Source organism: Gekko japonicus, unplaced genomic scaffold, assembly GCF_001447785.1.
Source record: "Gekko japonicus isolate JY-2015 unplaced genomic scaffold, Gekko_japonicus_V1.1 scaffold3897, whole genome shotgun sequence".
NCBI classification, from domain to species: domain Eukaryota; kingdom Metazoa; phylum Chordata; class Lepidosauria; order Squamata; family Gekkonidae; genus Gekko; species Gekko japonicus.
The window spans coordinates 23,260-38,097 of NW_015162076.1; the positions used below are offsets into that span (position 1 = coordinate 23,260).

General features: G+C 44.1%; 1 protein-coding gene across 1 annotated transcript in view; it reads right to left on the bottom strand.

Moving 5' to 3' along the window:
• The window catches only part of EIF3H (eukaryotic translation initiation factor 3 subunit H), an 89,771-nt gene that overhangs the window by 15,629 nt on the left and 59,304 nt on the right, over window positions 1-14,838 (bottom strand). The window contains exons 3-4 of the mRNA XM_015405638.1: window positions 5,115-5,282; window positions 2,082-2,181 (exon numbers count right to left, since the gene is read on the bottom strand). Of these exons, the coding sequence (XP_015261124.1) occupies window positions 2,082-2,181; window positions 5,115-5,282 (268 nt within the window). The remainder of the gene's footprint in view (window positions 1-2,081; window positions 2,182-5,114; window positions 5,283-14,838) is intronic.

Here is a 14,838-nt window from a genome sequence, read left to right on the forward strand (position 1 = left end):
GAAGGCTGGCCACTGCTGGTCAACGAATAAGCACAAAGGTCTCAAGACACATGTGGAACACCAAGTTCTAGGTCACTGATCCCCAACATGATACCCATGGGCACCATGTTGCCCACCAGTACATTTCCTGGTATCCATTTCCTTCTACCTCAAAATACCTTTTCCCCAAAACAAAGAGACAATCCTGGCTTTCTGCCCCCTCACTGGAGGAGAAGGTGATTCAGAAGACTCCAGAAAGCATCACCTCTGGGTCAGCAGTTAGGGACCATTTGGAAATACCTTCCCCCATTATAGGAGGATAATTGGCTTGGGATCTCCCAACATTTTGTAATTGCCCTCCATGGCAGCCATTTTGTGACTGGTTCTGCTCCCTGTGGTGGCCATTTTGTAGTGGCACTTACTTATCTTTCCCAAAAATTCCAAAAGGGCTTGTAGGCCCAACAAGTTTGGGGACTCCTTGCCCTGACCCAGATAGCCCAGGCAAGCCCGATCTCATCAGTTCTCAGAAGCTAGAGTTGACTGCCAAGTACCTGGGTGGAAGACCTCCTTGAAACACCAGGGGCGGGGGCAGGCTTTACTCAGCCACCACTTGGTCACCAGAGGTCACCATGACTTCCAAGTACACACAGTCAGTCACCAGAGGTCACCATGACTTTCAGGTGCACGCGCGTGCGCACACGCACGTATTTTTAAAAATACAAAAAAATAGAAGATTGGGGACTCCTGTTTCAGAGTCACCAAACCAGCTGGCTAGGAGCAGAAACCCTACTGAGACCACAGTACACAGCACAGTGGAACAGACAACTGAGAATGCTGAAATCCCTATAAATTCTATGGACCTTTAAGCACCACTGGTTAGACTCGGGGTTGCATTCATGGCAACCAGTTAAAACATGAGCAAACAAATACAGATCTTTTCCCCCAGCTTTCCCCCCAACAATATTTCATCTGAGGATGTGGCTTGGACTTGATTTAAAATATGATGTGGCAAAGGAAAAGCAGTGTCCCCCAGGAGTATTCACTTGCACAGTGTCTTGCTTAAACCAGACTGCTACCTGTGCAAAGTGGCTACGGTTTAAGACAGATGTTGTGTGAGTGAAAAGTCTCATGGAGGAAGTGTTCCGGCATCAGCCAGCATTATTTTTAAAAATTAGGCTTAATACCTAACCTTAAGAGAGAAGACAAAATTTTGGGGTACGGAAGATTTCAAAGGAAACCATCTCCTCCAGTTGAAGTGATCAGTTTTTGCTTTTATTATCTTTCAGCTCTGTTTTTTTGTTTTAAGGGGAAAAAATCCCAGCAAACACTCAGACTAAGAAAGGAACAGTGAGTGTGCTGGATTTGGAGGTGGGCAGGGTGTCGTGTAAATATTTGCTTCACAGACTGGAGAACAAAGTGCCGGTTCCATTTTTAAGGCTGAAAGAAGCGTCACTTTGCATCTGAACATGGGAAAAGACTGTATTTGGATGATGAGCAGCAGAGCAGTAATTTGGCTTCCTTAAAGATTCTTTCAAATGTTGGAACACGAGCTGGCATGTTGTGTGTATATGTGTGTGCACGCACATGGGGGGGGGGGTCACTAAAAGTAAAAAAGCTCTTCTTTAGTTTTGCCTCACACACACACACACACACACTCTATGTATATATAGCTGAACAGCTACTACGCTTACCACAATCCAGAGAGCCCTTAAAAATACACCCAAGGTCTCTTGTGCCCCCAGCTGACACTGATCAGTATCCTTCCATGCATTTCATGTTTCAAAAAGGTCTGCCATACAGTATGGGGGACAGGATGTTAGGATGGGAAGACAATCTAAAGAAAGCTGGGCTGGATCCAGTCAGCTATTCGACTTCAGCCACTCGCCCTATGCCTGGAGCGTTAGAGTCCACAGTATTCTTCAGGTCAGAAGGAAATGGAATTCCCTGAGCCCATCACCTGTGGAGGAATCTAATATCTGCTGCTGTTGGGGGGGGGGGGAAATACATCACTGTAACCCCAAAGCCAGGCTTATGCACAGACTCATCAAGAAAGAGTTTCCTCTTCCTGCCACCCACATTCCAAAATGTCTCCTCCCACTTACGCTTCTGGAGAGAAGTCTTTCTCTTTGCAAACGTCCATCAATTTAGGTGTCAGTCGGTACGCTTTTAGCGAAAGATATCCTTGGGCAGTTTTTATAGGATCTGAGAAAGTACGGGAAGAAAGCACAAAAAAGTTATTGTTTATAAACATCTATCCAAGTACTTCAGACTAAGCATTTTTTTTAAGCTTTGAAAAAGGTTGTCATTTAATATAACAAAACAGAATTCCAGTGGCACCTCAAAAACTAACGATGTTTATTCCAGCGTGAGCTCAAGCCAGAATAATGGAATAAGTGTTTGCCGCCGGACTGCTGTTTCACTTTTGCTACAGTAGACTGACACGGCTACCTCTTTGTGATCATCATTTAACGTAAAAGTGATTTAGACAAATAAAATAAATGAAGCTGCACACAAACATATTGCTTAAAAATGCATAACCTGATTTTCCAAGGTTCAAAGCAGTACAACATACATTAAAGATAAATGCCCAAACAACATAAAGTCATGAAAACAGACACATAAAGCCTGTCTGCCAAAATATCAAGAGTTCAAAACAAAAAAACCCACAACAACAACAACACAACAACTCAGCAACAACTCCTTGGCCACTGTATGAAACAGGATGCTGGACTAAGTGGACCAGTGGTTTGATCCAGCAGGGCTTTTCTTATGTCCTTAAAGTTGAAGATTCTGGTAAAATAAAAAAGTGACTTGGTAGCTGAAAATCAACAAAGATACTGCTATAGTGGCTTGCCTGGGACAGAACCCTACAGGAATGGGTCTACCCCCCCTCCCCCGTGGCAGGTCCTGGATCAGGCACTGGGAACGCTGTACAAAAGGGATGGGTTTCATATGCTGGGGCCAGGCAGTTCAAGGTTTAAAAGCATCCCGAAATAGGCCTAGGAGCACACTAGTATCCAATGTAGGCTAGTCAGACTTGGTGTAATACAATATTCATACTACCCACTGTCAGCAGGAGGGCTGCTGAATACCTATTATAAGAAGATAAGAAGAGCCTTGCTGGATCAGACCCGCCGCTTCGGCGGGAGGGCGGGGTAGAAATTGAATAAATTAAATAAATTAAATAAATAAAATAGTCCACCTAGTCCAGCATCCTGTCTCTCACAGTGGCCAACCTGTTCCTCTGGAGGGCCAACAACAGGGCCTAGAGGCTGAGGCCTTCCCCTGATGTGGCCTCCTGGCTCTGGGATCCAGAGGATCAGTGCCTCTGAATGTGGAGGTTCCCCCCAGTCACCATAGCTAGTAGCCATTGATAGACTTCTCCTCCTTGAATCTATCTAATCCCCTTGTAAAGCTGTCTATGCCTGTGGCCATCACTACATCCTCTGGCAGCAAATTTCACATTTTAATCACACTCTGTGTAAAGTAGTAGTTCCTTTTATATGTCCTGAACCTATTGCCCATCAGCTTCACTGGATGCCCTCAAGTTCTAATATTTTGGGAGAGGGAGAAGAATTATTATGTAAAGTCAGGGCTGGGACTGGGGGGGGGGGAGAAGGGCAGAAACTTTTCATTTTCTATCCAGTATTTTGTAACAGATATAACAATGTGCACTTTCACATGGTCTGCATATATTAGCTTCTGGGCTCCTCCACATGACCAGAAGTGGAAGTTCAAGGCAATACAGGATCCCTTGCTGTTGTGTAACCTAACACTACAAGCACCACTGCAACACATCTTTGTGGTTTTTATCGTGATTTGTGTGGTGTTCCTTCCCATGCAGCCCCAAAAGAGGCTCGGTCCACGGACACAGGTATACCTCCTCAATAAGAACTAGGGCCTTTTTCATAATAGCACCACGAACAGACCTTATTTGGGGGCTGCTCTCTGACTACCCAAGTCCCTGGTATTCTATTAGAAAGATATGAATGTAAATGTTTCCAGTTGCATCATCATCATCATTTTTTAAATTATTAATTATTATTATTATTATTACCATCATCAGTTAAAAAAAAACCCATAGGTTTCAAACTGACACGCTATCCTTAGCACAGAAAATGTTCCGAATAGGAAAAAAAAACACTATCTAATCTCACAGGCAAGGGAAACTTAACATTTGCAGCAAAGATAACTGTTGAGTTGGGCTCGCCGACAGCAAAGTTCTTCTTCTTTTTTTTTAATGTTACCGTTTTGTGCTGTCTGAAACTCAACACAGTAAAACCTTTAGCAATCAGTGATAAAATGAAAACCAAAATAGACTGAAACAAGTGGAAAATTCATCAGGATCAGATGATGCAATGTTTCCAGCCAGTATAAGTATACTTTAACAACTTGTTCTTTACTGTAATCCAATTGTTAACATACTGAAACAATTTTGGGGCAGCTCATAAGATTGATCGTATTCATTAGTATTTTTTCTGACAGATACTCAGGACGTTACATTTACTTCTCAGCTGGAAACTATACGCGAGCCTGCCAGATATGGCTAAACTGTGAGTGTGTGTGGGGGGGGGGGGTTAAATTGCCTACGGTTCTGATACAGCGCAGAACATCTGGTCTGGAGAGCTTGAGGAAACGCCATTAAAATATATATATCGGCAGAAAAGAAAAAAATCTTTGTGCTACGAAACAGGCCAGGTTTTGTACGCTTCTGTCAGATGCATAAAAAAGGGGAGGGGGGGAGACTTGGCAAGCCGCGTGATGATTGGTCAGTCACGTACCGAGCCAGACGCTCTAGCAAGCAGGGTTTGTTAAGACATCTGGTCGAGTTCCACCAGCCCCTCTCCATGAGGGAGGGGAGCCGGAGGAATAAAAATGAAGCAGCTACTCTGGCATTCCAAAACGTACACATCAGGGCTCTGATAGCAAGAAAAATAAACAGAGAGAAGGAAACCCTGTCTAGACTGCGCTGCTGCTGAGGCTGCTAGCAGACACAGGGATTGGTATTTACTCGGAGAAGGCCTGCCAGGGTTGCTCTTGCAGGCGAGCGAGGGGGGGGAAGACAAAAATAGCCGTAATAATATTGGGGTGGGAGAGGGAGGGAGGAAGAGAAATACAGGAAGCAGTGTGCTAACCGTAAATGAGAACGACAGACTCCTCGATGGCGTGTTGGTAGCTGAACTGGGAGTCCAGGAGGGCGCGGGTGACGAAAGAGCCGTAGTAGGTGGACTGGTACCAGCCAACGTGAAGATGGTCGATGTTGACATGGCGGAGGCTCCGCATCATCTCCATCTGATACTGGACTGGGAAGGGGAGAGGAGGGAAAACATACTTTTAGAGGGTAAGCTTACGGAATAGTCCTGCCGCCTCTGGACAGTGGCCACGATTAACCACAGGCTGGCCCCTGCGGATCTGGTTCCTCTCATGGTGACGGTTCCCTCTGGGGCCAAGGGCCTTCCATGGAGACTTCCTGCAGTGGTGGAAGGCTCCCTGGTCTGCAGGGAACCGCTGCTGTTAGCAGAAGAGATACGTGTGATCCAGCAACTCTGTGCGGTACCTGTTGGGTTCTGCAGGGACCTCTCAGACTGGGAACCCAGTAGGTCAGCCGCTTGAGGCTGCACAGCTTAGGGAGAAGGAACATTCGTCCCAGACACATTTTGGCTTATTGCTATTCTTTAACTTCTTCTTTTTGGCCTTCTGTATTGAAAGAGGGTGAGTAAATCCAACTGGCCTTACACAGTTCTAAAAGGCAGCTTCCCTTGAGAAAGAGTCTCGCTCTAACAGAATAAAGGATAACTGCTTTTTCCTAGACGGCTGTTGGGTCCCCCCCCCAGCCGCCTGTTTGCTGCTGCAGCTATTGATCCCTGTTTTCTGTTATGCAGCCGTGTACTCTTAGGCCCCAGGGTGGCTCTATCCACAATCCCACCTCTCTGCCTGTCCCCCTCCCACCCCCACTCTGGCAGTCTGTTATTTCTCCAGATCTGGCCTAACAATGTGCGTTCCCAGGTCGATTGTTGTCTTTGCCTGGGCAACAAACAAGACTGGCTAGCGGGGGATCCTTACGTTATACACACTGCAACTGCTCTGCATTATACACACTGCAACTGCTCTGCATTATACACACTGCAACGGCTGATGTTCTCCCATAACTACAGAACAGTCCAGACTGTGCAAAAACAGGTTGTGTTTATGAAGCATTTTGGACCACTCTTCATATGCGTTGCGGCATCAAGTGGGTCAATATTATCCCCAAGTTACAGAAAGGTCTTTAGGCTGAGAATAGCCTGCACTTTAGGTTGTCTCATCTAAAGCAGAGGAGATGTATGAACCCAGTGACATCCTTCTTCACAGCTCAGAAGCTAAGCTACTAACGCATCTCTATTTCTCAGAACTGGATGGAGTCCTACTCATGGCGCTAAGCTTTTGTTTGGAGCAGTATCGCAACTGTCTTAGGAACCCCCGCCCCCAAACTTTGATACAGGCCTTCCTTTAGGTTCATTCTGCCCAACACTAATCTGCCAAATGCCACAAGTTTCAAGAACCTTGAAAGATTCTTTTTATTTATTTATTTTTAAATTTATATCCCGCCCTCCCCGAAGGCTCAGGGCGGCTCACAAGGGGCATAAATGCCGAAGTTAAAACAATAACACAACACAAAACAGTATAAAATACAATAAATACAATTCACTAAAAATTCCTTCCACGGTGCTCCAAGGTGCTCTTCACAGCAACCACCTTCTGCCAAATATATGCAATGTCTTCTCTAGCAAGGACAACTGAAAAAGAAGTCTTCTTAATGAGGTAGATTAAGAGCATAAGAAGAGTCCTGCTGGATCAGAGCAGTAGTCCATCTATTTTAGCATCCCATATCACAGTGGCAAACCAGTTCCTCTGGATGGCCAACAAAAGGGCACAGAGGTTGAGGCCTTCTCCTGATGTTACCCCCTGGCTCCAGAATTGAGGATTAGTGCTTCTGAATGTGGAGGTCCCCCTCAGTCACCATGGCTAGTAGCCACTGATAGACTTATCCTCCATGGATCTATCTGATCCCCCTTTAAAGCTGTTTATTCCTGTGGCCATCACTACATCCTCTGGCAGCGAACTCCACATTTTAATCTCTCTGTGTGTAAAGTTATACAAAGTGGGGGCAGCAGAAAATAGAACCACCGGTCTGACTTTAGACCAGTGTCCCTTAATCATTTCTCAGAGATATGGCAGCTAGAGGGGAGGTAACATGAATGGAGTAGCCTTTCAGACTTGCTTACCTACCAAGTGTTTAGGGCGGGGGTAGGCAGCCTTTTTGGCCCAAGTGTCCCCCTCAAAGCAACAGCTACCTGTTGATGTGGCAGACTTAAAGAAGAAGGAACAGATTATATGATGTGGCAGCAAATAACAAGATGGGGGAGGGTGAAGATTCTACTTGGCCAGACACACTTGGAGCAAAGCCATAAAGAGGACTGCCACCACCCCAGAGATCTGCCTTGGACTTAACTGGTGGTTGTGGAGGTTTGAGAGACAATGATGCATATAAGCCATGCCTGGTGCCTTCTCCCACACCCCTGGCCCCAGCAGTGTGGCCATGCTTCATTTGCATGGGCGGAGATCTGGCCCTGGGGGCCAAGAGAAATGGTCTGGTGTGCTGGTGTCAGGTTTAAGGGTTAATGCAGGACACCTGGAACAATGCTGAGGAATGTTTATTAATTTGGGAGACGTTTAGCTGCCCCAAGACTGGGTTATAAGCTAATTTTAGTAGCCTGCACCAACACATCACCTGAACGACATTAGACCAGCACAAAGAGCGAGATTGTTCAAAAGCTAGTAAGTCAGACCAGTGACTGGCTGCTCGCTGGAGGAGAATGCTCTCCAGGCAATCAGGAATGGAAGCTCAAAACAGAGCTTCTAAGTCACAAAACAACAGAGAGGCTAGCAGCATTCATGCATTCACCTATTGGTATTAAGTGCTTTCCTAATTCTACAAAAACTTCTAGGTTGTAATGTTTTACAACCCTTTCCTCATTTATTTGCCCTTATGAGCCTGAGACGGATTGAGCTGAATGGCAGTGAATTGCCACAGGCTACCATGGGTAAGCGGAGATGGAATCCCTTCTCAGGTTCACACCACTTGGTAGCGTTACGGGGGAGGGGGGGGGAACGGACCTGGGGTCAAGGTTGTCCTCCTTTCTTCACCAAGCATGTTTATTAGTAGCATTGCTGCTTTGACACCTCACAATGAGAGTGTAAATAAAAGGTGCTAATTTGATTGTTTCAGAACCCTGACAATACCAGGCTCTTTTCTCCAATGGCCGAGTCTCTCCTCCAACTGGAATGTATTATTTGCCTTAAACAATGATGTTTACAACAGAAAGGACAATGTGTGGCAAAGGCCTTTCTTGCCCACATAAAAAGCATCCAGACAGAGAATGGGGACAATTAGTACAGTCTCATATAATCTTTGCACACACATTTCCAAAAAGGCCAATTAAATTATTGTTAACTATTTCCAGAGGACAAATGAAGGCAGCGCTTGTGTGCTAGACCAGTGTGATCCTTCCCATTGTTAAATAAGTAAAAACTGAGCCATGTTAAATATAGATCTATAATTAAGAAAATGTTATAAGCAGTGAAACAGTCTCCAGTGTTCAGAACGTAGAGCTCATTCATCTTTAATTTTGCTTTCATTAAAAATTTACATTTTAAATAAAGCACTCAGAAAAGAATGTTGGGTTTTTTAAATTATTACTGTTATTACTATTATTGGGCCTTTGATTAATTTTGAAACTGGCCCACCAAGACAAGCTTTCTCAGACCACCCTGGATGAGGGGGGAAAAAATCCCTTTGATTTTCACAGTTTAGACATCTGACAAGCATAGAGCAGCACCCAATATGTGTATAAGAGAGCCAGAACCTCAATCGATTTCTAGGATCATAACCCCTTTTTACCTCCTATGTGTGAATTTCTCTCCAGCCCACCCCACACACGTCTGATGCAATGTTCCCTCTAAGCTGAGTTAGTGTGAGCTAGCTTACAGTTTTTTAGCCTCTGGCTCAAGCATTTTTGTCTTAGTTCAGGAAGGATGGCTCCAGAGCAAACTAATTTATGCAGTAGCCAAATCACTTGCTCACGACTTTAATACCAATAGCCCACAAAGTAGAATTTTTGCTCACAAGACTCCATACCTTAGAGGAAGCATTGGTCTGACGTTCTAGGTTTGAGATCAGAACCTATTCAACTCAATGGTTTACGAGAAATTAGGGGAAACAAAACAATAGGGATCACAGTGCAAGACTCAGGCAAAATCAAAATGTCTACCGTCAGAGAACATTTTAGGTCCTCCTCCTCCTAGATGGAGACAGCAAGAAAAGTCCACTGGACCCACTCCTTGTTGTCCAGTCGAGTTCTTCTCAGTAGCTTGTTTTGCTACATGTTACGAAGCTCCCACCTAATGCTGTGCAACTTGCTAATTTTACTGAAGCCTACTCACTGTGGCTGCATTTCTTTTTAAATTAAAAGATATCTTACGAAATGACTGAATAGGTAAGAACAGACTGACAGTTGGATGAGACCATGGTGGAAACATTGGAAAGAATCAACAATGCTCCTCTTCTCCCTGCTCAAGCATCTAGAAAAAAATATATTGATAATTGTAGGGCTTTTTATGTCCAGGCACTGCTGCCAGGACAGGGGATGGATCCAAAGATCTGTGAGAAGAGCTCAAGAACAAACCTTCCCAAATCATCCCAACCCCAGGCTATACCTGAGCACTGAGTGATGGGGTCAGATATTGAATGGGAGGCTGCAGCTGAAGAGCAAAATCCACAGCCATCACCAACACACACACACACACACACACACACACACACACACACACTTTGTGTCAGCAGAAGGGCCTATAGCTCATGCAAGGGCTTCTTTGGACACAATCCAAAGGGAACAAAGGATATGCCAAGCCAGACATGATGCAGAGTCAGGTACAGATAGGCCAGAATTTTGTGCCAATCTACATGTCATCATCCTAGCACAAGCAGCCAACAGTTCTGAAAATCTGGACACCACTGTGCATTGTCCCATATTACCACATACTCTTCCCCATCCATATAACCAGTGGAACACCACAGACAGAGTGCTACAATGGAGCTGATGAGATCTGCCTGGAAACCCAGCTAATCCATGGAGTCATCAACCTAGCCAAATTAAAAGGATTATTGTGAGACTAGAACATAATAACAACCTTGGAGGAAGGACAGGACACAAATGTGACAAAAATAAGTACAGTTCATCATGCTCATCAGGAATTGGACTACTAACCCCCCCCCATGTCTTCCTTGGCTAACTAAACAGAGAAACCCAGGCTTATGAATCTCGATCAACATGTGACAGCGTTAGACTGGCTTCATATTTCGGAGAGGTTGCATTTGTGTGTGGAGGCAGTCTCTGAAAGGATGTGGCAGACAACACCTTGAACATAGACATGTGCCAGTAGGACAGTTAAAAATGCTGTGTAAGTAATGGCTGTTTACAAAGCTGATTGGTTGGGGAAAGTACCATCAAGTCACAGCTGACTTATGGTGACCCCATAGGGTTTTCAAGGCAAGAGACGTTCAGAGGTGGTTCGCTACTGCCTGTCTCCACGTTATGACCCTGGAATTCCCTGGCGGTCTCCCATCCAAATACTAGCCAGGGCCGACCCTGCTTAGCTTCCAAGATCTGACGAGATCAGGCCAACCTACAAAGTTGATTAGGGAGGGGAATAAAACAACACCCTCACTCAAAGTGCACTAAGTGTAACGCAAATAGCTTTTGTTCAAATAGTGTTTCGTGCAACAAAAGCCAAAGCATGACAAGAAGGAAACTCATTCATGCTTAAGAGACAGCTCTCCATCGGAATGGCAGAAATCCACTATGTTGACTGGTGCAGAAATTACGAAGAACAGGAGCAAAGCGTTAAAAGCCATTAATAACAAAGCAGCTGACTTGAGTACTGGCACAATGGCCAGAGAGATGCAGATTTTTTAAAAAATGATCTAGATGATCACCGCTGCATGTGAAGTGATGACTAAAGTGGTTTCTTGGAAAGTGAACTCTAAACCACAGTGAGAATATGCACATATCACAAACACCTAGATTCAGTAGGTTGTTTCAAGTTCATCCCCACTGCTCTTCCTGACCAGCATTCCCCATGCCTCCCCGCCTCCCATATCTCTGTGCCCACTTCCCACCAACATAACACAATCCTGTCCTGGTTTTCTACTGGACGTTCCTCCACACCCACAGCCATTTTGGGTTCTTCTTTTCTTCTGCTCTCTGCCTTTGGTGTAGTGGTTAGGAGCGCAGACTCTAATCTGGGAGAACCAGGTTTGATTCCCCACTCCACCACATACAGCTGCTGGCGTGACCATGGGTCAGTCACAAGTTCTTTCAGAGCAGTTCTCTCAAGAGCAGTCCTCAAAAGAGCTCTCTCAAGCCCCACCTACCTCACAAGGTGTCTGTCTTAGGGAGGGGAAGGGAAAGGAGATTGTAAGCCACTCTGAGACTCCAAGTGAAGGGCAGAGTATAAATCCAATCTCGTCTCCTCTTCTTCTCCTCCAGGAACCCTTAAGCACCTATTGCTCAGACTCTTGCTTCTATTGTCAACGCCTCCCTTCCAGTTCTTCATTTATTTATTCAATTTATACCCACACATGGGCTCAGGGCGGCTTTCTTCAGTCTCAAAAGTTTATTTCCATTCTCTGCTAAACTTGCTTCTCTTTTCTCATCATACCAACCCTCCAGGCTCTTTCCTCCACCATTTCCTTGACTCTGTTTAAAGACTTTCCCTTTGGCCTAATCCAAATTCTCACTTTCCCCACAGCTTTTGTCAACACTAAACCTCCCCCAGAGATGTCACTGGCCATTCTTTTCACCAAGACTACAGCGTGTCTGTGATAACGGTCAACAGGTCATTGTAGATCTACCACCACAAGCGGAACTTTGCAACACCTCAAAAACATTTTCAGTGGCTTCTGTTCAGTCAGTAATAAAGCACATTAAAAACGATTCCTTGAAGGTGTAAACAACCCCAACCAATATGGCTTGTTTGGTACTTTTAGAAGGAGGTTCGTCCCCACATATTTCCATGAAATTTCACAGCTTGTCATTTAGTCTCAAAGACTCAGGCTTACCTGAGGGACCGCCTTTCCCCATATGTTCCCCCAAGGGCACTACGGTCAGGGGGGCAACATCTGTTGGTTATCCCAGCCCCCAAGGTAGTTAAATATGCTGCAACCAGGGCCAGGGCTTTTTCGGTGGCGGCCCCTACCTGGTGGAATGAGCTCCCGGAGGAGATCAGGGCCATGCGGGACCTTATGCAGTTCCGCAGGGCCTGTAAAACGGAGCTCTTCCTCCAGGCTTTCGAGTAGGGGCTGCCACCGCCATTGTACCACCACCGTATTAACATCATGAGGTGCACTGGCCCTGGTATGGGGATGACAGTTATAGTGTAACATCAATTGAACAGAGACAATTGTGTTTACTCAGAGTGTGTTATTGTTATTGGCATTTTATTATGGTACTGATATGGTCTGTTGAGCACCGACTTTTAACTGTTTTATAGGTAATGATTGTTTATTGTTTTATGTATGGCATTTGCCTCTATGTTCGCCGCCCTGAGCCCATGTTGGAAGGGCGGAATACAAATTTAATAAAATAAATAAATAAATAAATTTAAGAAATAAATTACCACCATTTCAAGGCAGTCATGCAGATGACTTAAAAATTAAAAAAGTGACAGTACTTGTTTTGAATATGTCTCGGTACTTCTAAAAAAAACCTCCCGGTCCTTATAGAAACTTCTGATATCAATGTTTGAGCAGTATGGCCTCAAACCAGGCAGCTCTTCCGGCATCACAAGAACAAGTATGGTCAGGGACCGGCCTACCTGAGGGACCGCCTTTCCCCGTATGTTCCCCAGAGAGCACTGCGATCAGGATCCTAAAACTGCCTGGACCTCCCTGGCTCAAAGGAAGTCAGGTTGATGGCAACCAGGACGAGGGCTTTTTCGTTTGTCGCTCCGTCCTATTGGAACGAGCTTCCTGCTGGGATCAGGGCCCTGCGGGACTTGTCACAGTTCCGCAGGGCCGTGAAAACAGAACTTTTTAGGCAGGCGTTCCGCTAGGAGCAACGTCCTACCAGCAGCGCCCTGTGTGAACGCCGATCCAACATGACCTAGTGCGGTGGCACCGCTGAATCTGTCCCTAAACTGCACTTTATTTTTATCGCCATCGAACGAATGTTTTATATTGACTTGTCTATGTTTTTAAATGATGTATTTCATTCTAATACTGTAAAATGTAAACTGCTTATCAGTTTTTGGAAGCCGCCCTGAGCCCACCTGGCGGGGAGGGCGGGGTAAAAGTGAAATAAATAAATAATTAAACAAGACCGCAGACCTCATCTAAGCAGACTACAAAATTGTATTCGACATTTGTAATATAATCGCTGCGTATACTGAACAGAAAACCATTTCAAAGTAACATTACAGATTAAATTTTCAATGTACTTTATGACCAGCTAATTTTAGCGCAATATTTTTCTATAACTAAATTTCCTTAAATTACCGTGTCTCTGAACAGAATTTGGCATGGGTCTGAGAAACACCAACAGTTTAATTTAATTAAAACATTATAAGCATGGCAAATCTTCAAGATCGCCTTTGATGCTACAAAAGATTTTTGTGTTTTTTTACACGCAAACATTAAAATCTAGTTGAATTCTGATTCTTCCCTCCCTCTACAGCCCTTTATATGAGAAACAAAACAGGATACTACCTATATAAAACGACTGGTGGAAGATGAGTTTGCAGCTGCTACGCAATTTAATTTCTCTGGACTACAGTTGCAAGATTCATGCAAAAACACACACACACACACACACAAAATAAGGGGAAAAAGTTCCTTCCATCAAATCAGGCAACTGTAGATTCACATACGGAATATAATTTTAAGAACTCTACATTTTATGTTTCATTTTTCTGTTTAGACATTCTGACTTAAGAGAAAGGTGTCATGTACAATACTGCATGTTCCACACGTACAAATGCATAAATGCCCTCTTATGCTCTATCTTACTCAAACCTATTATAGACCAGCTTTAAATTTAGCATATTAGGTCTCACACACAAAATTTCAAAAATTGGGAAAGGAAAGAAAACACCTTTCCCATCACCGTTACATAAAAACTACAGATCTGAAATAATCTTGTAAACCAAACAGTGTTGCCGAGTTAACACACACCAAGTTATTTCTTAAGGAAGTGTTATGCGCTCTTTTGAGAGAATGGTTTAGCTTTTAACAACTCATTGCTGCATTTTTAATTTTCACTAAAACCTTATAACAAGGCGTGTAACTCAAAAGTTACCAGTGACAGACCACTGGGAATTTTGCAACATTAAGAAGGCCCTGTAGTGCTGTAAGGAGAAGTTTAAAAAATACACAAGGAAGGAAATAACACTTACATTTTCAAACTGTTGTGAAAGATTGTTCCTCTGATGGAACAAAAACATATCATAATTAAAACACGCATGCGACACAAAATATTCCATCGTCTCCCATTTTCAAGCTCTTTAAACAGCAGTGATGATGGGGTGGTCCCATTTTTAAAGGTCATTTTTTTTAGTATTAGTCAAAGGTCAGCAAGTTTGGTTGATTATCTTACAAAAATGGGGGGGGGACTTTAAGGAATAAACTTTAGTAGCAATGCGGTAGGTATAAAATTAAAATCTGTATTTTTATACAGTTGCATTTTGAAAATACTAATTCTATGGCAAGTTACCAAAATTGCCAGTGTTTGTTTTAAGACCTTAGGCCATGTTACAGCTTTGCAG